At 39.8% G+C, this 23,102-nt stretch overlaps 1 protein-coding gene across 1 annotated transcript; it reads left to right on the forward strand.

The window, feature by feature from the left end:
* The first annotated feature begins 912 nt into the window (after nucleotides 1-912).
* Nucleotides 913-13,424, forward strand: SLC38A2 (solute carrier family 38 member 2). The gene is made up of 16 exons (XM_088530379.1): nucleotides 913-1,051; nucleotides 1,580-1,753; nucleotides 2,032-2,113; nucleotides 2,224-2,339; nucleotides 5,009-5,082; nucleotides 5,200-5,292; nucleotides 5,488-5,569; nucleotides 8,419-8,501; nucleotides 9,310-9,368; nucleotides 9,498-9,644; nucleotides 10,436-10,515; nucleotides 10,625-10,725; nucleotides 11,072-11,196; nucleotides 11,930-12,074; nucleotides 12,194-12,291; nucleotides 13,023-13,424. Exons 2-16 carry the CDS (start codon nucleotides 1,635-1,637, stop codon nucleotides 13,119-13,121), a joined length of 1,503 nt encoding a protein of 500 aa, XP_088386505.1. The 5' UTR covers nucleotides 913-1,051; nucleotides 1,580-1,634; the 3' UTR covers nucleotides 13,122-13,424.
* Nucleotides 13,425-23,102: the final 9,678 nt, after the last annotated feature.

Raw genomic sequence — 23,102 nt, forward strand, 5'->3', positions numbered from 1 at the left:
GGGCCCCCAAATCCCATGGGAGAGGAGAGGCGCAGAGCAGGCGCTACAAGGCTGCTCACACACGCCCATCCTTCCTCTGCCATCCTGCCCCAGGCGCAGCATGGTTCCTGTCCAAGTTGGATACACACAGAATTGAACAAAATCCTCAAAAGTTTCCGGACTGAGTAATTACCTGATGGGAAGGAAATAACGCGTGTGGCCCCTCTCCTGCAAATAGGATTTATCCTAGCTCGCATCACTGGAGGGAGGCCGTCATTCCAGATGATTTCCCAGGGGAAATGCTGGGATAGCGCGAAGGTCAGGGAGCTTCCCAACTGTCCCCAAGCCCCAGGCTTCCATGTGCAGCTAGGTTACATTAAAAATACTAAGTGACAACAGGGGATAGCTGTAGCTCGGTGGGACTGATTTCATCCCTGGTAACTTTTGCACCTAGGGCCCGGTGTGTGGAAACACTTCAGCGCCAGGTACAGGGGACAGACAGGCAGCTCCACCAGTGCGTTTCTAAATGTCAGAATGGTCGGGTTAGCGGGTGAAAAAACACCTTTTTGAGACAAAAGCGCGCTTTGGCCAAACGCCACCCCCTCACCGCCCCACAAACACCGCGGAGGGCCGGATCCCCCCCGTCGCCGTGACCGCCCCTGCCGGCTGCCCCGCTGCGGGGCTCGGTGAAGGCGCCCCGGGCCCCGGCGCGGCGGGCGGGGCGGGGCGGGGCGGGGCGGCAGCGCGGCCGCCCCCGGCCGTGACGCGCCGCATTCCTGCCTGAAGAGCCGCGACGCCGCGCGGGGCCGCCACACGGGAGCGACGCGCTGCGCACCGCGACACGCTCCGCTGCTACGGGGAACGCTATTTTTTTTTTCTAACTGGGTTTTTTTTTTAAGTGATTTTTTAACCTATATTTATTTAGGTTTTTTTTTTTTGTCCCTGACGTTTGATAGCTAAGGATTTTCTTTTTATTTTCCCTCCGCGAGAAGCGGCCGTAGAGAACAGCAGCGCGAGCCTCGTTACGCGGAGGCTTCGGGAGCAGAGACCTCGCCGTTGAGCTTCGCCTGAGGTAACGCGCGGCGCCGCATCCCCGGGCAAGGGGACTCGGCTCGGCGGCCCTTTGTCCCGGGCGCCCTCCGCTTCGCCGCGGTTCGGTGCTTGCGGGGGAGCCCACAGCGGGGGTAGCAGGGAGAGAAGGGCGGGCAGGGCTGCCGGCGCAGTCTTGTGACCGCTCTTCTTCCTCGCGGAGATGCGGGACCGCCGCTGTGCGGGAGGGCAGGTGGGCAGCGCGCGGCGGAGGATGTGACAATCGCCCCTGGGTGTTGCATCAGGCTTCCCGCCCGTAGCGGTGGCGTCGGAGGGGTGGGCGGGAGCCGCGTACGGGGCCCCATGGCGATCCGCGGCGCTGCCGCCGCAGCAGCCGCCGCAGCGGCAGCCGCCCGGGCGCGACCCCCCCCCCCGGCGCCCCGCGCCGCGCCCGGTACTTTTCCACTCGCGCTGGCGGGCGGGCGGGGGGGCTGAGGCGCGCGCGGCCACGTGACAGGCCGCGGCTCGCGCGGCGCCCGCTGCGGCACTGACGTCGCCGCCTCCTCCTCAGGCGCCGCGAGCCCGGCCGCCAAGGACAAAAGAGCGGCCGCGTCCCCAGCGTCGCCATGAGCCACGCCGAGATGGGCAAGTTCAACATCTCTCCCGACGAGGACAGTAGCAGCTACAGCTCCAACAGCAACGACTACAGCTACCCGTACCCCACCAAGCCGGCCGCCATGAAGAGGTCAGCCGCGGGCCTGCGCCAGCCTAAACGCGGGGTCACAGTGGGCTCGGCTGGTGTTGACACGGGTCGCGGATAGCGGAAATGAGTGTGGGAGTGAGCGTGCACAACGGGTCCTGCAGCCAGAAGAGCAGGGGGTCAGGCGCTTCTCCGCGGGTGGAGGGGAGGGGAGGTCTGCTTGGCTGTCTGTGTTCCTCTCTGAGGGGAGATGGAAACGTTAAGGAAGAAGCAAGCAGGCAACTTGCACAGGATAATTGTTAAAAATGAAAATTTTCTTACAGCCGGTATGCAGATATTGATCCAGAAAATCAAAATTTCTTACTTGACTCTAGTGTTGGAAAGAAGAAATATGAAACTCAGTATGTAAGTATATCATAGTGCTAAATGCTTGCTTTCTTGCCAAATGGAAGATGTTTGTTTTAATTCTGAAGTGATAACTATCTAATTATTATTACCTATCTCCCTTTTTTCAGCATCCTGGTACTACTTCCTTTGGAATGTCAGTATTTAATCTGAGCAATGCTATTGTGGGTAGTGGCATCCTTGGTCTTTCTTATGCCATGGCTAACACTGGAATTGCTCTTTTTGTGTAAGTATATTTTGGTTCATCAAAAAAAGCTTTTTGCTTTGTAACTGGTGCTTGATAAATATTTGAAGTAAAACTAGATCTTTACAAAATTGCCACTCATTGCCATCGGCACAGAACTGCAATGTTTTACTCACTAAATGTTTTTAGTTTATATTGTGACATTGAGAAAGAAATACGTGAATTAAGCAGATACATTACAAATCCTTAAATCTACAGAACAATTTACAGTAAATTTACCTTTAGTCTTAATCTGTAGCTTCTTAAAAATAAAAAAACTATTATAGCTTCCTTGAAAACTCCATTATACAAGTGGAAGAGAGAGATGCCAGACTGAAATCTGTGTTTGTTTTTCCTCTCAGAGCTCAGTGACTTGAACTAACTGACAATTTCCTGCCAACATTAGTGGGAGTCCTAAGAAAGAAAAAAAAGAATTGTAGTAAATTGAAATAATCTTTATCCTAGATTTTTCTCTTGTTTATCTCTTGCAAGTCTGGTCTTGCCTACTCTTAAAGGTACATGAGGCACACTTCTTCTCGTGAGGGATGTGATTTTTTTTTTTTTTTTAATTTATTTCCTCTGCTGATACAGTTATGCCTACAGAGGTATCACATAAATCAATGAAAAATCCATTTTACTGTGGTGCTTTACTCAGTTTATGGGGCTGGTTTCAGCTGTATGTGTAAAAACAGCTGTGTCACTCAGCAAGGGACTGAGGGGAATTACCAGTATCCACAATCCGTATTGGTATATCTGTACTGGTAAAACCCGTGGAGTGCGAGGCAAGGCCATAGTAGCAGAATTGGAAATGACGCTAGTAAACAGTTATGTGCAGTGCAACCCGCATCCATAGGACTGGCACTAGTGAGTATCCGTGGATATGTTTAAATGGACTTTGTATTTTCACCCTGGAAATAGGTGAACGTACTGAATGTTCAAGAATAAATGAACAATAATATTTATCTTCAAAATCTGGTTTACTCTGTTGCTGTAGGTCAGATTCCCTTTCAGATATTTCCCAACATGATGAGACGATGTTTCGTTTTCATGGGAAACCACTGATAAATAAAGTTTTGGTCTGAAGGATTTTATTTTAAATATTTGCTGTTCTATTTATTTTTGCCAAGACTTTCATTTAATTAAATGATACTGAACTCTGTGAACAACTTAGCATAAATTAAGCATAGAAATAGTTACTTCACCCTTCCACATGCCATTTTCATTGTTCTAAAGTTGTTCTACACAAGGCATAGGATAGCCTGCATAGTGCGTGTTACAGCATCTCTGAAGGGGGGGGGCGGAAATGGGGAGAAAAAAGAAAAGTAATTGATTTTTGAACAAATTTTTTCTAATTGTGATGTTCTCCCTTCTTCCCCCCCCCCCCCCCGCCCCGTCCTCATCCCCCCCAAATATTAAAATGTTCAAAAATACTCATTCAGCAATCAGGTGCTAAAGTGATTTGTTTAAATGTGTTTACTGATAATTTCCAGATACTGCATTCAGATCTGTTTTTATTAAAATTGGTTTACAGGAAAACTAGTTTGCTGTTATTTAAAACTTAAGTGTGGTTACTATAGTTCAGATACAGGAAAGTGGAAATACCAATCACTGATGATAGTGAAGGTTCAAATTGGAGTAGTAATGGAAGCACAGGCATCTTTTCAATATTTAGGCTACAGATTGAAACCCGGATGTAGTTGATTATGAGACTAAGTTCCTAGAAGACTCTGAGATGGCTTATCTGCAAGCTGTGCTAAGTACATGAATGTTCTGGTCTTGAAACCAGAAGCTGATTGAACTTCTAGAACAGTTTAGATGAGTATTCAGAAGCTGTACTGTTTAAATGAAATGCATCCATAAACATTCAATTCTACTGTTCCTAGTAGATTGCTAAATTAAATCCTACTTAATATGTATCTTTCACAAATACGGAGGCTTATCTGCGTTCATTTGCACACTATCACAGACACGCTAACACAGATTTCCTGGTTTACTTATATAGACCTGTGAAGCTGTTCTCGAGCAAGCTTGTTTTCAGGCTCTATTTACTGCTTTCACAAACACTAACAATCATACAAAGAGAAATAGAGTATGCTGGGAATTCAGTAAGTTGAGGTTCACATTTTTGAGCAGATGGATTGTTTCTTAGGTTTACTCCTCTATAAGCAGAATGTTTGTATTACTGCAAGGACATTGTGCGCACGTGTGTGTATGTATATATGTATATGGTGGACCATAGGTTTCCTCTGTGTTCTTCAGCTGTGAAGAACAGTCCCCCCCTAGTGTGCTGCTCTGGGAAGTGCAGATGTTGTGGTACACTTGAGGGATTTGAATTTTAGGTGTTGTAAAAATGTGTTTCTGGAAATAATAAACATCTCTCACAAACCGTGTAGGGAATATAGACAAGCTACTAGCAATTCCCATGTAAGCATATTTAATCTGTGCCTCTGAAATTAATTTTAGTACAAGTCTTTCTAAACTAGGCAGTAACTGTTTTAAACACTTTTAGATAGCATTAGAATATGTTTTTTTTTTCCTGAGGTTGTATTAATAATATGATTTTTAAAATGTAATGATGGGTTTTACCATTTTTCTCCTGAAATAGTAACTTAATATGATTATGGTGAGTCATTTATGATTGTTAGAAAGTAAACTTTTTTCTTCTCCCTTAGGATACTCCTACTAGTTGTATCAATATTTTCTTTGTATTCAGTGCATCTCCTTTTGAAGACTGCTAATGAAGGAGGTATGACAAATGATTATTTTACAAACAGATATTTATTGCATGCTATACTTGCGTAGACTACCTCTGGCTCTGTAATGGCATAAAGGATATAATGGCTTTTATTTTGTTTTTTTTTAGGCTCTTTATTGTATGAACAATTAGGAATGAAGGCATTTGGGATGGCTGGAAAACTTGCTGCTTCTGGATCAATTACAATGCAGAACATTGGAGGTGAGAATTAGATTTAAGAAATGTCAGTGCTTTCAATGATAATTATTCCCTATATATTCTTGGAGCCTATTTTTCACACAACATGTGTTCATTAACTGCTTGTGTTCAAGTGAAGTTATGAAACATGTTATGTGATTCTTGCGTCTTGTGCCATATTCTATATTTGTAATGATCTATGATGTTATTCACCTACAGCTATGTCAAGCTACCTCTTCATAGTGAAATATGAGTTACCATTGGTCATCAAGACATTTATGAACATCGAAGAGAACACAGGGTAGGTGTTAGAACGCCTCATCAGAGAAACTATTAGGAGAAAGAAATATGGAGACTGTATACATTTTTATGTGAAGACCACGTTCGGTACACCATAGGGTAGCTTCTTACTCAGACAGAGATACAGTAAGTTTGCCCTTCCCAGAGTGGTCCCATCTGACATAGGTCCAGCATGTCCTGGGAAAAGGGTAGAAAAATGCAGGTATTGCATCATATTACGGAAAACTGCTCTTTAAAGCATGTCAGGTAAGTGCTGACGAATGTACTAGTCAGTATGTATTCTCAGTAATGGAAGGTAAATATGATATTTTTTTAATGTATTCCAACTAGTCTGGGCTGATAATTTTGGTTTTATGATGTTAATGTTGTGGGGATTATTTGAATATAAAGTGCAGTTTTGTAATGAAGGTCTTAAAAGACAGCTTTTGAAAGGGGGCATAAGGTCTAAATACTGGACTTTAACAAGACCAAAATAATAGGCACATTATCATTTAGCTTCAGCAACATCTGAACTCCATAGTGGCTTTTCCATTTGATTTTAGAAGTTGGTTCCTTGGATATAGGGTTCATTTGAGTTAACTAACTTTCGCACTGTTATGGTTATTTCCTTGGAACTAGTTATCTAGTCTCTCTGATCAGTGGAGAGAGGTGACTGTCTCTAGTGGTCAGTTCAGTGCACCTGTTTCAGGCATCTTGCAAGAGCAATTTATCAAATCACTCTGTTCTGTGAGAGTGTGTCAAAACAGCTATCTAAAACAAGATGCCCCACTTCAGATGGATAGAGTTAAGTGCTATAAATCTCACCCTTCAGAGTTGTACTTCTGTGCCTTGTCCTGAAGTGGCCCAGTCTTGAGAGGGCTGAGCAACTCAAGACTCCAACTCACACCTAATCCTGAGTTCAGAAGGTAGGCATTTTTCTGCCTGTGTTCCCCAAGGGGTTCAAGACATTTGGTGTTCTTACAGTTTGATGATAAATACTGTAGGGAAGATGGTGCTAGCTATCTTTTTTTTTTTTTTTTTTTTTTTTTTAATTTAGATGATGCATTCAAAGGAAGAAAGCACCTTCCCTATTTGTTTAACTATGTACTGTTTATGATTTTTTTTTTTTTTCCCTCCCAAGAAGGTTCATTTCCCTTCTGTGGCTGAATTCAAGTCCTTATTTCTCACTTGGCAAGATTTAAGTCCTTGCAGTAGACGATATTAATGAGGGGGCTTGGAGTCAAGTAATTTTTAATTGTCCTCTTCAGAGAATTCAAAATCAACTGTGATTCAACAGGTAGCTGTACGCTGACTTAAAGTAAATCTTTTCTCAGTGTGCCGGCAACTGTGGACCCTATTTTAAGGTAACTGACTCCATGTATTGCATGGGGGAGTCTGGATGGCTACCATTGACATGGATTCCATTCTGGCAGCCTGATGCCTAAAATGTAAGCATTTACACCTGTTTAAGTGTCCCAAAATAATGCTTAATATGGGAGAAAGTATTTTGAAATTGTGTAGCACTATAACAAGTATTAGCTCAATTACTGAAATTCACTTAATGATTTTTAAGATACTCCATATATATCTAAACTGTTACATTCCTATTCTTTTTCTTCAGCACAGAGAAATCTGAAAATTCTGATTTTCGTAATGTAATCTGTGCACACAGATGTTACACATTGTTGTGGCTGTGTCAGATGCGATGGTACTGAACTCTGGCTGCCTTTAAGTTTGCAACTAATCCCTTTCCTAATAAAAGGAGGGCGGTAAGGCTAGCCAGGAAAGGAATATCACATTAATGTCTTACACATCTGAAATTTCTAAATTATATTTTTAAATCTGTTTCAAGTGAAGCTGGAAAAGAGATCACCAACTTCTCAGAGCAAGTCTGTTAAGTTATTTCAAATTTCCACTGGTGCATACAGACTTGCAATTCAACAATTGAGTTCGAATGCCCCACTTTCCAATAGGACCATTAAATACTTTTAGTTTGCCAAAGTAGTATGCAGTCTGTTTTGAAATACATCCTTTTACTTATCATCCAAAAGTATTTAAATTATTCTTATTTGGGATGAATACTTAAGTGTTACTGGGATTAATAGAGAAATACAGGATGTATCTAAAGAATCAAATTAAGAAATTGGTTACCCCGCCACTATTAAGTATTCAGTTCAGCTTTTCCATTCGTTCAATGACATTTAATGATGTTTACACTGATTCAGCATGATTTTTCTGAGTTTTGAATGGAGATGATGGTCTTGAAACACTTCAGAAGTCTCTATTAAGCAAAAAAAAAAAAAAAAAAAAGAAAAAAAAGTGCTACTGCTTCATAGTGGAATAAACAAGAATGATCTAAATGACCAAAACTTCCTAACATGGTTTCTATATTAGAGGGGAGTAAGTGTGCCCCTAGTAGATGCCCTGTGCCAATTGGCATTTTCTCAGCCAGGAGGCTTGAGCTACTGCCTTAACTCCAGCCCTCACCTGTTTTTCCTTATGTCCCACAGAGCACCCAACAGAACTGTATTATCATTAAAAATGGATCACTACCCTGCTGTGGCCCTGCAACATTCTAATACATTTGGAAAACTGGGAACCAACTTTTTTAAAAAAGAAATAATACTTTTCTATGATTAATCCCAGTTGGCTGTTTTTTGCTTACTCAGTGAGAAAAGGGCACTAAAGGAAAGGCACAATGCAGTTTGGGGGTGAGATGGGAAAGTAGCTGAAGGGTTTTAGGTTCATACAGTAAGCTGAATATGCCAGATGCAGCCGCATGTTGTAGGAGAATATAAGTGAGGACTAAGCTACATATGTCATAGTCTTAAAATACTTTGATTACTCATATATACTACCTTTTTCCTACAGAGAATGGTACCTTAATGGTGACTACCTGGTGCTGATGGTGTCCATCATTCTTATTCTTCCTCTGTCCTTACTGAAAAATTTAGGTAAGTCATAAAGTACAATCAAAGTAAAACTGTATTGGAAATACTTTGGGGAAAAGGGTTAGTAACATGTTGGAGTCCTGGAGTACTATGTGAATCGACAGCTGTCTTCCAGCTTCTCTCTTCTGACTGGTCAATGTTTAGATAATTATTGTGAGTCTCTTTTAAAAAATGTTAAGACAAGTATCTTTAGGTTACAAATATGTTTGTGGAATGCAAAAGGACAACTAATCAGATAGTTTTAGAACGAGGGTCAGCAGTACCTTCTGTCTTTGTAGTTTGATTTATCTGCTCTTCTCTGTAGAGTAGTGAAATAGTATTGTTAATCATTAAAGTCCCTTACAGTTGTGGTTAGCCATTGCGTAACAGTCTCACAAGAATGTTGGCCCTGGATGGCCGCTGGGCAGTTAAATTGTCTTTGCAATGTAAGTAAACAGCCACCTTTTTCGTTTTTGGTCATAAGCAGTGGAAGAATATTGGTACCAGATGCTTTATCTGAAATGACTGTAATTCAATGGCATGTGTGAATAGTTCAGATAACAGATCGTCCGTTTAAAGAATACTGTAGTGCAATCTTAAACGTAACCAAGAGTCTCAGTGTGAATTACTTCCTTGAGTTGCTACATTCTACAACCAAGAAATGAATTTAATAGTACAGACCATCACTGCTACACTTATCCAGTATGTCTGGGAGATTTCAGAGATCAGCAGTTCGGGATCATTTAAAGGAAGTAATCTATCAGAATGTTGTTACGGCGTGAATGTGTTCCTGTTTACCTTAGATTTTATTTTTTCTGTTTCTCAAATACAGGATATTTGGGCTATACCAGTGGCTTTTCCTTACTCTGCATGGTCTTCTTCCTGATTGTTGTAAGTATGATTTTGCAGTCTTCCAATGATTACAACACTGCATTTCAAAGTGAAATGAAGAACAGTTTCTGGAAGTTCTCACATACTGCATTAGATAAGAACATAACAACTACATGGATTTATTTGTAGGTAATTTGGAAGATGTTTCAGATTCCTTGTCCTGTGGACAGTGACATCATGAACATGACTGTAAATGCAACACTGATACCTTTAATAGATGAAAACATAACAACTGATGACATGTGCAAGCCAAAGTACTTCATCTTCAATTCACAGGTAACTGGCTAAAAAAGGGCTCTCTGTTGAAGATAAGTAGAAGAGAATATACATGAGGTACAAAATAGATCGTTTTATCCATCATGATGTGAAGTGGGAATGTGCTAACACTTTGAATTCCGGTAGAGGTAGGCACTGGGCATCTCCTGCAATCAGGTATTTCTGTGCTCTGAGTGCATGGTAATGGCAATAAGCACTTGTCACAAGATTCTTCAGCACAGCATTTCTCAAGTCTTATGTAGAGCATAGTAGTTCCATTCAGGGAGTTTAGAAAAGTGTTGGAAAAAAAGGCAATTAAAAAAAAAAAAAGTAGATAGCAGAAGATGATGAAGTAGATGGTGTAAGTGTGTGAATGGAAAGTGCACGATAGGATTTGGATCAGGTTCTAAATTCCCAGTCCCAGATTTTTGCCTCATGGCTATTTGTAACCATAGCGGTGAATCTGCAAGTGTGAGAAAGAAGTGTTGTGTGATAGCCAATACTAGGATCAGACTATAAGGATTCAGATGTATGTGCTGCAGAGCGTCTCCATAGAAATACAGAGCACATTCAGTCCAGAATGGACCTCATTGAGAGTTGAGAGTATTTGATACCTCATGATTTGGACTTTAAAAACCCTATGAAATCCATGAAATTGTTATTTAAACATCTGCCAAAGTTTCAATTAGATTCAGCTAGTCTTTATGAATCCCTGAAGGAGATACCTAAGTTAAAAAATGGGAAAATTACTGATGAGTTCTTCAAAACCTGATTCCATTGAGATATCTTAAAAGCATATTTGTGTTTTTCAGACTGTCTATGCTGTCCCAATCCTAACATTTTCTTTTGTCTGCCATCCTGCAATTCTTCCTATTTATGAAGAACTGAAAAGGTAAATGTTGGACATCTCTCTAATTTCACTTTACCAAAAAAGTACTGTAAAACATTATCTTCTCACTGCTAACAATATTTCTCTTCCTCTTTTTTATTTCTTTAAACAGCCGAAGCCGTAAAAGAATGATGAATGTGTCCTACGTTTCTTTTTTTGCCATGTTTCTCATGTATTTATTGGCTGCTCTCTTCGGATACCTGACATTTTATGGTGAATATTGCCTTCCCTGTTCTCTTCTGGGTGAATTATGCTATACAGAAACACAGTGCTATTTTTAAGTTAGAGCAAGCATGCATTTAATTTTAAATGCACACTGCGTTTTTTTAGTATTTTAATAAGTGCACACCCAAAAAGAAATCAGTAGTAGAATGGAATTAGAGTGGATCCAATGTCTGCAAATAACCGCTGTTTGAAATGAAAACGTGCTTACAGAAACAGGGAATTTTTCAATTCATGTTGCTGTAACTGCAAAATACACTTAAAATTTTGAGCGGAAGTAATAGCTGCTTGAGAAGTAGGTTACCTGCATCTACCTAAACTACTGTTTTCATTATAGGAAATGTTGAACCAGAATTGCTTCATACCTACTCAGCTTATCTGGGTGCTGATATTCTTCTTCTGATTGTACGTCTTGCTGTACTTATGGCTGTAACCCTAACTGTACCTGTAGTTATTTTCCCAGTAAGTAATTTTTTTTTTAAGTCTTACTACTGTGTTTTATTTTTTAGCTTCCGTCCTCCTATGTTTATTTACTGATTTGACAACTATCATTAATTATTATATAGATTTTTACTCCTTAACTGAAAAAAAAGAAATCTTTTTAAGCTGGATGAAATACGTATGTGTCATCAGTTGAAATGAGTTATATAAATAGGCAACATTTAGAAAGCAGTAAATTTAAATGTGCTTGGTTACACTGTGTTTCTAATATGATTAAATTGAGGGGAATGGATCAGATTGTTAATTCTAAACGTGCTTACGCGCTGTTATTATCAGCCTGCTAACGAAAACCTGCTGACAGACACTTGTACACCATGAATGTGAATTTTGGCCAATTATCTATGTATTATTGAGCAGTATCCTTAGATTTTTTTTTTTATAATAGATAACAGAAATAAAAGTCAGGGTTTTATTTGCTGTTCTTTAAAACGCAAACAATTAACAAGAGAAACAGAAAAACAGACCAGAAACATAAAGGCTGCTACCTGTCAAATGCAAGAAATAAGGCGTAAAAAACAGATTTTACTTTCATCCTTTCAATTTCTATTAAAATCTAAACTTTTCAGATACAGGACATTGAAATGACTCCAAAATAAAATGAGAGTTTGAACGATAGTCACAAACTGCAGTGAGAAAACTAAGTTCTTTCTATCTCTCTCTCTATTTTTCCTCCCTCCCTTCCTTCTTTCAACAGATCCGCAGTTCCATTACCCAGCTGCTGTGGGCAGGAAAAGAGTTCAGATGGTGGCGTCACTGTGCAATTACAGTCGCTCTTCTGACGTTCACCAATGTGCTTGTTATCTTCGTCCCCACCATTCGGGATATCTTTGGATTCATTGGTAAGCATTTTCATAGAAGTACAGAGCTTCTTTCAAATCTGAGAAAATTCAGCTACAAGATAATTAAAGCTTACCTGTTTTTTTTTAAAAAAAAGTATTTTTGTGCTTTTCAAATAAAGGTGCATCTGCTGCTGCCATGCTGATCTTCATACTCCCTTCTGCATTCTATATCAAACTAGTCAAGAAGGAACCAATGAAGTCAGTGCAGAAAATTGGGGTATGTATAGACAAATACCTAATGGTTATACTTGCTCTTTAATTCAGAGCAAGGAATTCAGTTTCTTTCCTTAGAAACTAAGACTTCGGAAATCCTGGTGAATATTTCCAATAAATTGGCACTTATTATGATCTTAGTTAAGATGGTAGTTTCATACATGTTCAAAACTGAGAAACATCAACATGAGCTAACTTCAACCCCAGCTACATGGTAGTGCTATGTTGAAGTCATTCTGTTCCTCACTACAACCAGATTTCAACTGATTTCCAGTAAAAATCATACAAAAGAAACTTGTGGTTATCGCTTAAATTTTTTTTCAAGACCAGTTTCTAACTTGCCCCCTAAGAGCTGACCTCCATTTGATCATTTGGCTCATCTGACTATCTTGTGCCCTTACTGATCTGAGACACAGTGGCTCAGAGCCTGGCCAGTGTAGTGTGGCAGAGCCTCACTGTTGTCAGCAGAACTGCATTCATTTCCCTCAGCTAAGAATGAGGTCTGCTCTATAAAAAATTAATGTATTAATTTATTTGAAAATAGAAAGATTCCAAGTATGAAAAAGATTGCTTGTATCCTTATTGTTTGCTGTGATCTTAGTCTTTTTTGGTAGTCATTCCTTCCTTGGTGAGCAATTCAAATCTTAAGCACAGGGCTGGGATTTGTGCCACAGTGGGCATGACTTTGTAGGTTTAGTAGCAGAAACTGAAGTGTTTCACTTTTTCTCTTTCCAGGCTGCGCTCTTCTTTCTGAGTGGTATACTTGTGATGACTGGGTGTATGACACTGATTATTTTAGATTGGACCCACAGTGATGCATCTGATGGCCATTAATTTTCCTGGTTTAATCTCTAAAACTCCACTTCAAATGCCAGTGTTCACTCAGATACCTACCAAGAGTGAAAATGAGCTATTCGGCTTCCTTTAAAATGCAGATTCTTTGTTGCTGGTTCTTCTGACTGTAGAATACCTGAATTCTGTCTTTAAGAAACTATTCTGCATGATGGAAATGGATATTAACATCAAACCACAGGATTGTCTGGCTGAAGGAAGTGGCGATTTTATTCCATTCCAGAGAATGGACAGAACTCTCTGTAGACTTTTATCAAGCCATGTTTGGCTTTTGTCATTGTTACTTGGATATTTTGTTATTTTACTTGAATGTGCCTAATGGAACCATTTGATGTGAGAAATAACTCATAATTTACAGCAAAGTGTTTGAATAACCAATGAGAGAGAGAAACACTATTATTTTTTGTACCAAAAATTCTTATGGACCTCAAACGCACTATTTTGACTTTAAGAAACATTTTTTTCTAAGGAGAATGAAAGAGCTCATAAAATAGTTAATCGGTGTCCTGAATTATATATAATTTGCCTTTCTTTAGAGGCAAAATTAGAGGGAGTCTTATTTTTAAAAGTAATCTAATGACCAAAACAGAAAAGAAGAACCAATTTAAGTCAAAATCCTCTTAATTACAAATACTTTTGATGGAATTCACTTAACTTGAAGTATAGTGAAAATAATTCTCAATGTCTTTACTCAGTGTACCTAAGTAACTACAGTTTATCTTAGTTTCTGAAAATGCTATGGAAACTCAAATTTTAAAGCTTTAAAAACAATTCAGAGTGGGTAGATCTGAGAAAAAATTTGTTAATGTAGAACTTAAAAAGATGGTGTTGACATTTCCCTTCTTGAGGTACTCAATAGTGCAATTGGGTGAAACAGGGTTTTTTTGTTTGTTTGTTTGTTTTCTTTCAGTTGCAGATATAACCTATGAATGGCATTGCAGCACATCATGCCATGAATAGAGAACTCCTTCTTGGAGTTTTACTTAGCCGTTTGTAAGGTCCACTGTCAGTTGTAGCTATATTTGGGGGTTTTTTTCTGCCCAATCTGTCTTGGAACATGGCGTAAGAAAACAAAAATTTTATTAAGCTACTAATGTAGTTCACTAGTTGTATAATACTCAAAAACTGTACAGAGTTTCTCAGATTACTCATCCATTATTGGATTATGAATTACTTGACTATTTTGTTTATAAGTCAAATCCAGAAAATAACTGCACCATGCTTGGTACAAACTCTTCACATACACAACTGGGATTCCTCTTGCAATTTATACTGTATAGTAGTACTGAAGATAACCTCATAGACTGGGTAGTCATCTCATACTTGTTTGCTTCAGAAATAGTAGGTTTCATATGAACGCTAGCTAGCTAGATAATAAAACAGGTGCTGTATGGTTGTGATAGCTGTTTTGTTTCTACTGCATGTTTACTCTTTCATTCTTATCCCAGGCTGAAGAGAAATAACACTTGTATAACAGCATACTTGGCTTATAAGAGGTGCTCAGACACCACAATATTGGGTACAAGAGCCTAGATAGAGATTATTAATGAAATAGTCATGGTAATGTGATCAGCTGTCTTCATCTAGCCTAAAATGTTCCAAAAATATGATTTACAAAGGTTTGCTTAGTAGTTGTGTCATAGGGAACAAGTAAGGGCATGTAATCCATACATTAAACAGCTCCTGAGATTTTTGCTCATGTAGAATCCATTGGGAACAAACCTAAATTATAGTCACTATTTGTCAGGTAATGTCGATCTCTGCCCAGACATTTAAAATCTGTGAAAAATGCAAGTATTTTGTATCAATATTTTTGCATGACTATTACTACTGGTCACTACTTCTGTAATATACAGCTATAATGAGAAGTTAGATTCCTCTTGTCTCGTTTGTATCTTTAGTCCAGTGGTACTCAACTGGCAACTAACAGTCCTGGAGTCAGCACTGACTATAGCTCCTAGGTACTTCTCTGCCTCAGGTACCTGACACCGTGTTACCTGACCGTGTACGGGTGTGCTCGGCACGCGCCTCGGCACTCGGCAGCTTTTCCTCTTGCCGTCTGCATATCTGTAAAGGTGGGAGAGGATTAAAATGTTCTCTACCTTTGAGCAATTTGTAGCACATAAGGGATGAAGCGCTTCCCTTGGCAGCACTAAAATAGGACTGAAAAACGGCCTCCCTCCTCACAGTAACCACGCAGGAGGAAGAGGAGTAGAGCAGTGATGGGAAGTTACTGCACAGTCCCTCTCAGCAGCCAGAGAGGAGGAAGGCTTTGTGGTGACAGCTCCTTGTGCTGTATCGTGTGTGTCACTTCTTAATTCTCTTAATGTAGCAACTTGTGGATTTTACATGATGTATCTCATATGTGATGACTGACTCTCCAGCTGCTGCAGTTGAGTTCCACTTGGCTGGGCTGATTTCCAGTACAAGAATTGTTCAAACCTGTCTGCTTAAAAGTTACCTAAATAACAAACCACCTGAAAGAGCAGCTTCAGTATTAAACCACTGTTTTGTCACCTCAGTTAGACATTACTGTCTTCCATGGTATTTCAGTCATAAGTGTAACATGTTATTTATAAAACATTAATCCATTTAAACTAAACCTATTTTTCGATATTTATGATAGTCTGTGTACATAAACTGTATGTGTGTATATACTGTAAGTATAGTGTATATAATGTAGGTCTGGGATTTGGGATCTGTGTATATATTCCTCTCTCATTATTGATTATTGCATCATTTCAATGAGTTGTTCATGTTGTACATCTGTATAAGAAATGTCAAAGGAAAGGTTCTTTTACAACACCATCTAGTGCTTACAAAGTGGAAATAATGTGTTTACACCTAAGGTGTATAAAAAGATAAAAACAAAAAAAACACTAAGACTGTATTTATTACAAATGTATATGTTGCAGTAAACACAGGAGTCCATAAACGCGTGGGTCCATAAAGCATTGTTCGAGTTCATGTATGATCCTCATACAAGATTTACCATGGATGTTACAATTTCCCGAAGGCTGTGACTTAACAACCCTTATGATCTAGCATATGTGTTAGGCCATCAACTTCAGGCATCCTACGGTACACCCTTGTACATATGTAAATAGCCACTGTACTGTCAAAGGCCAACAGTCCAGCTACAGTTGTTGGCAGGGAGTGCAACAGTTTCAATGAAACATTGTACGTTTGTTTTAACTGAAATAAATAGGTAATCCTAAATGACTCTGTGTGGTTTTTGTTTGTTTTCAGCAGGGGTGACATGCTTGAAGGATTTTTTTTTTTCTTTTTTGAAGCTGATAAAATTGTAGCTTTAAGTTCATGTCAAATTCATGCCTAATTCATGTATGAACACTTGCATGGAAGAAAAGTTAGTTGTTTGGGGATGTTGGGTGTTTTTTCAGTTGCCAGAGCAACACAAACTAAACCAGACATTAAAGAAAATAAGACATGAAATTCTGCAAGAGACCTGTACTATGTCAATATTTACTGTACAGACCTACCTCGAGAACAGACTCATTCAGTTTGGTCTTGTCTATGCACAGTAGAAGAATCCTGCCAAAGTTTATGGTCTCTTGCCCTTTTCATGTAATTAACCATAGGAGAAGTTGCACATTCTAAAAATAGAAGGAAATACTTCTATTAAGATTGCTTTAATTACCTGAACCTACAGTGTTTTGTTCACTGGGATCTCTTACTAGCCACCTACTACAACAGCATCCATTTTCTTGGGGCACTTCTTGATTATCTGAACAATTAAACCCACCTTTCTGCAAACAGGCATCTAACCAACTTAACATGGACTCCTGCAGTCACAAGAGCTCTTTCTGCACCTGGTTTCTTCCCAAAGATTAGCTCATCCTCTCTGGTGCATGAGAGAAGGTACAAGGATTACAAAATCAAAGAAATTCGTCAAAACCAGAAATTGCTTTGTGTAACAGTGTTTCTAAAATCACACGCTTGGAATATCCTTTCCCAGCACAGGGTTAAGCTGTCACTTAAAGACGGCTTGTTGACCAATAGAAGATTGCTTGGACTTGGGCATCTTGAGTCCTCTGCAGGTGAGAGGTTTCTTCCAGCTTCCTTCAGTTTTATCTTCCGCTCATCCTTTCCAAGTCTCTTCATTCCCAAGTTCCCTTACCTCCAGTCACATCTGATGCATCTCAGCAGATCATACTCTGAGGCTCTGGTCCCCCAGGTGTTTAGTTCAGAAAACTGTGCTGTTGGGCAGCACAGTTCCCAGTCCTTACCAAGCTTCCCCTCTTCCACATTCACTTTCTCCACAATTGAAAATATCTCCCTCTGGTTTTCCTACTCTTGCTGCCTAGACGATCTTGTAGCCTCCACTCTACAAGCCTAATTCTCCTTTCTCTGGCTATCCCTCCACTTCCAATATTCAAGCAATCCCAAGCAGACACCTTCAGCAGCACAGAGAAGAGTGGTTCCATTCAGGCACCTCCAAGGCCTCCTCTGTTGAAGTTTGAAGCCCGGGTGTACAAAATGGGAGGGGTAACTGCTCAGGATTTTTTTTTTTTCACTAAATGAGGATGCCTTTTTTTCCCTTGCTTTATTCTCAAGTGGGCCAAATAATTTAGTGTTTTTTTTTTCCACCAAAATACAAAATGCCATTCTGCAGTTACTAGTAATGAAAATTTTCAGCAGGATTATCTCAAGTTAGGAAAAGGTAAAAAGAACAAACATACTACAGTAAGGAATCTGTTGTTTTCAACCATGCTTGAAAATGATATTTAAATTATAAATAAATGTTATTTTTATTTTAGTTACTACTATGTATAGCAAATAGGAAAAAAATGGGATTTCTCATTGCAAAACATGAATGGATAGGTAATAAATGTTCGATATGTACTAAAAATAACATAGAAATTCATTGTGGGTCTTAGGAAGGAAGCATAGATTATATACCTATCTTTTTGGTGATCTTTAAATCTTCTAGACTTTAGATACATCATTTGCAAACAACTCTGACTGTAGCAAAATAAAATGGAGCCAAGAAATGTCAGGTGCTCTGGGTATTCCCACATGCTCCGAAGTTATTGTACAAGGGCTAATGTGATCAACCATGGTTCTACTTTTTGCTAGAATAAAAACCAGTTTGTGAACAGCCAATATTCCTCCTTCCTGTCTAGTTCAGTGATTTCATGCACTGATAGTGTTTCCCGGGGCTGGAGCCCAAGTCATTGTGAAACTATTACTCATTAAGAATTATGCACCCCAAATGAAAATGATACAGGTGAGAGATGTATTTAACTGGAAAATACTAGAAAATACACAAGGAGGCTCCTACGAATATCAACAGTGAGATACAGTGATGCCAGACCCAGTTGCCAAACAGCTCTTGGAGGCTGTTGTTCTGCACAGACATTTGTTGCAAAGGAGCAGCACCAGGAGCATCAAGGCTGTTGATTACATAGCTCCAGGTGGAGAGACGAGGCCCAAACATCTCGACTGAAGGAAATGGAGAAATCTTCACTAATTCAATCAACTTTTTTTTCATGTGGCAGCACAGGCCACTCACCTCAGCCATCATTTCAATAACATTGTGCCGGACTGATGGGGAATTCTCATTGCAACGGCTATAGCATGAAAATATTCACTCTATCTGTCAACCTGGTGACATCACACAGGTCAGACAGTTTACAGACGTCAGAAGGGTGCCCTTTTTTGCAGGCACCCTTCTAAGCAGGATATTAAGGCCACAAGTCTTTGAGGAAGCAGCTTGTAGTAAACGATTCCTGTTTGAAGTAGTAGTGAGTACGGTTTGAGGCAGCTCAGACCGGTTTTGTGTGTGTTTGGGTATACACCGGAACAGAGGCTACAAAGGTTCTTGTCGCCTACTTGGACTCACGTGGAAAGACTGAGCAATAAAAGGCCAAACAGAGAAGTGAACCCTAGTGAACCCAACGTGCATGGATTCTGTAAAGAAAGAGCCAAACTTAACTCCCAGGGCTCTCCAATTCATGCTGCACGTTGTATTTTCAGAAGCCTATATGCCCACAATCAGCCGCAGCAAGCTGCCCTTTAGTTCTTCTGGGAGAGCGTTCATTTCAGGCGTGACGTATTTCATGTGTCTTGCTCCTTCAGATCTCAAAGAGTTGACTTCAACCTCAAATCCATTATGAGGAGGAAATGCAGCAGCTTTTCTTCCCCCAAGACCCAGCCCCAAACGCTGCACTTTTGCTAGAACAGCAAAGGAAATACAGGCTGTGTCACTGAATTAGCTGGGTTAGTGCATATGAGCCATGCTACAAACTCCCTGCAGCAGCCACCTAACTTAACACAAATTTTAATCTTTGCTACCACAGATTTCCAGCTCTTATGGTAGGTCAAATGCATCACTTAGCTGTTCCTGCACTTAACAGAGCCAGTTTCCATCTTGGGGTTAAATTTCTCAACCCATTTAAAGAAGTCATATGTTCGATCAGCATACTGCTTATCTCTGAGTCCCAATGGAGAAGTCCTATGATGGTTATTATGCCTGAATGCAGCCAACTGCTAGAATATCCATATTATTCTCCCCTGCAGTTCGCAGGGAACTGCAGTCTTCTCTTTTGCATTTTCTAGTGGCAACCTGGCTACTTCACCGGAACTAAACTTCTGGAATATTTTCTTTCTTACTCCAGTGTGTGTGAGAGTGAGAAAGAATTGGATCCTACTTTTCTAATCAAAAAATTTGAAGTAGCCTGAAATCCTTCTGGAAATTGCCTGTTCTAGCAAAAAGCATCAGCAACTACTTTTAACAAGTCTGATTAATTTCTGTTTTTATAAATATTGAGAAAACATAAACATATAGTTCCTAAAGTACTTCTACAGATGGTTTCGTTTCTGTCAATTCTGGTGTTATCTGGATGATTTGATTTGCCCATGTGATTCAGATTACTTCTTTAGTGGGCCACCAGAAGTGACTGGGCATGGATGCTTCCTCTGTCTGTTATTTATATGGGCTAGTGACACAGAGATAGAATTAACAGTCCTTCTGCAAGATCTTTCCATTTTCTTTTTAATTTTTTTTATCTTGTCTTCAGAAAAATACATTGTAGTTTCCTTTCTCCTCTCCATCACAGGCATCCATACACATTCATTTTTCAAATTCTCATAAAGTTTTGCAAGCTTATTAGGACTTCTTTTCCCCAAAGAAATATCTCTACTTTTCACTTGCTTTGTGATTCCCATTAGAAGATTCTCTTAGAAATTGTAAAAGAGAACTAAATTCAAAGGGTAATTGGATACACTATATTTGCAAGACTACAGAGTCTTGCAAATACACTGCAGATTTACAATAGTGTTTTGTAAAATTATAAAAGGGTTTTTTGAAACATGTCATGTCTGCTGCCAACCAGCTTATGTGCAGATCATTTACTAACTAGACAAAACAGAACCTTAATTTGTATTGTATTTGTTGTGTATATTTTTGCACTGGATTTATAACATAGTTGATTATCTAGTTCGTAGACATAGGAAAGCGTGGATAGTTACTTTTTTTTTTTAATAAAGCATTTAGAAAAATACAGATTTATCCTTAAATGGTGATAAATATTGCAATAACATCTCACTAAAGATGACAGCCTTCCCTTAAAGCTGGAGAGGGTAACAAGAGCGTAGCTGCATGAAGCTTTCTCTGTGTCCTGCTGCTGCAGCTCACTGCACCGCGGCTCTGCTGACCTGCTATTCTGGGCACTGCTCCGCATTTGAAACGTTTAAGATTTGTGCTTTCTGTCCTTTTATGTGGCGTTATAGCCAAGAGAAAATCCCCAGCAGATGCAGAAACACATGGAAGGAGGCATCTTTCTGCCCTGACAAAGAGAGAAAAGTGCCCAAATGACAAAACTTGAGGGAGCTCTAAGGAAAAGGACATTTGGCCAAAAGCCTGGCTGTGCGTGGAGCAGCAGCCAAGTGATTAGCCAGGATGATGGAGCATTAATGAAGATAACAACTGCATTTTGGAGTTGGGCTTGTGCAGCAGCAGCAAGTCCCAGGGAAGGAAAGAAAGCTGTACGAAGAACAGAAAAGAATAATTCTATGTTTGCCAAGAAGAAAGAAAGTAGATCGCCTAATAAATGAGAAGGGTGATGAAAATAATGTCTTTGAAAAGTACCAGAAAGCCCAAAGTGACTTCATGTTTTGTTTTTTTTCTTTGTTCTTTCTTTTATTTTGCTTGGTTATTTAATTTCTCTTAAAAAAAAAAAAAAGGGAGGGAAGACTTCTGGCTGAGGTCCACATTACACAAAGTGTGAAGACCTGAACATCAGCCAGTCCAGATCGCAAGGGCCTAGCCGGTCGAATAGCTTAATTAATAAATAGTCATTCATAATCGTTTGAAATTATTTTGAAATTATGTGGAAAATGGTTGGAGAAAACCGGACATCTTGAAAGTCTCCAGGGGAAGATGTTACTTAGTGCCCACAAGACTCTCTCTTATTCCACCAACACATTAACATAAATAAATAAATCATTATAAGCCAGAACCCTTTCCTGCTGATCATGACCAAGTATTAGCTTTCATATTCTCAGTGAAATCAAAGATATGGAGGTCCAGATCGCCACCTGAAGCTGGATTTTTGAAGTAACCCTAAGAATTAAGCAAAAAATGGATCAACGGTTTGTTGAGATTGATCTTAGCCACAGATAGATACACAAATTGTCCTCTGCTCTGGTTTTCAGGCTGACAAAAACAAGCTCTCGTTGGAGAACAAAGCAGCCCCAGTCCATGCAACTGCCACGCTCACGTTCAGACCAGTCTGTTCTTCCTTTCCTTGAACAATCCCAACAAATCAAACATACAGCCACGTGCATGTCCCTCTCCAGAACATCCTGTGTTGTCCTGGAAAGTTTATGGTGGTGAGATTGGCACTACAAACATAAGGTGACTTGTTCTATCGAGACGCTTGAGAGCACCTAGGGACCCTGGCACTGTCACTCGATACCAGAACACACCAATGCTGCTGTAGACTTTTATACTCATGACCAATTAAAAATACTCAGACTCATGAGGGTCATGTTAAAGCTGCAAAGTCACAAATAGGATTCTGACCTTAAAGTAGTAGCTTCGCTAAAAATAACAGAAAACAGTAGGTTTCATGCAATCTTCCAGCCATCAGGCAGAAAGGAAAAGAGGATTTTTTTTTAGCCAAGAGATTGATGCAGTATTGACATTTGAAGGGAGGAACTGGCCTTGACTCATAGCAAGCATCTTTGTCTGCAGAAGGATGAAATTACCCTTTGTGGAATAAAATAGATGGTCTGACCTATGACTGTTCTCATAAGATGTTTTGAGGATGAATAACTTTGCCTACTGAAAAAGGAACAAAGTAAAGAAGTATTTTAAATGGGACGTGAGGACTTTCACATTTCTTTATGGTTGGCTGTGAGGAAGGCAGACAAGTTTTAAGTACTTTTAAGAGCATGGAAACACAGATAATGAAAAAATACTTAATTCTGAATGATCAGTTTGGGTTGTATTGTTGTTGTTGTTGTGCTGCCTTATTTAAAAAGTACAAAAATGAAGTCTTTGCTCTGGAGAGTTCAGACTTGCCAGTTGTACTAGAGGTCATATATTCACCCAAGCTCACTCTTCTCAAACCTAACATAAAGTTAACAAGGATTTAATTGAGGCAATTAGAGAAAGAGAACTGAAAACCCTCTCCAAATCCCAACAAGAAACATTCACTTCTCTTCTAACCAACCTTTCTACATAGAAGAGCTGGCAATCAGGGCTTGTTGAAAGCTCTTCAAACCTGATAGTATTGCTATTACAGTCCAAGGGTTGCTTCTTTGATGGAATGATGTGGAGGCTTGTTCAAAGACAATAGTACCTTGTTAGCAGATAGTTAACCACAAGGGTGTCAGTCTTTGCAGCAGATGGGGGACAGAGCCGAGAAAGACGAGGACTGAGGAACACCTCCCCCTGCCTCGTGTGCGACGTGTCTTGCCAGAAGAAAAGAAACAAAG

The sequence above is a fragment of the Tinamus guttatus genome, unplaced genomic scaffold (genome assembly GCF_059628265.1).
Source record: "Tinamus guttatus ecotype Peru unplaced genomic scaffold, ASM5962826v1 Tinamus_guttatus_pri_ptg000368l, whole genome shotgun sequence".
Classification (NCBI taxonomy): Eukaryota; Metazoa; Chordata; class Aves; order Tinamiformes; family Tinamidae; genus Tinamus; species Tinamus guttatus.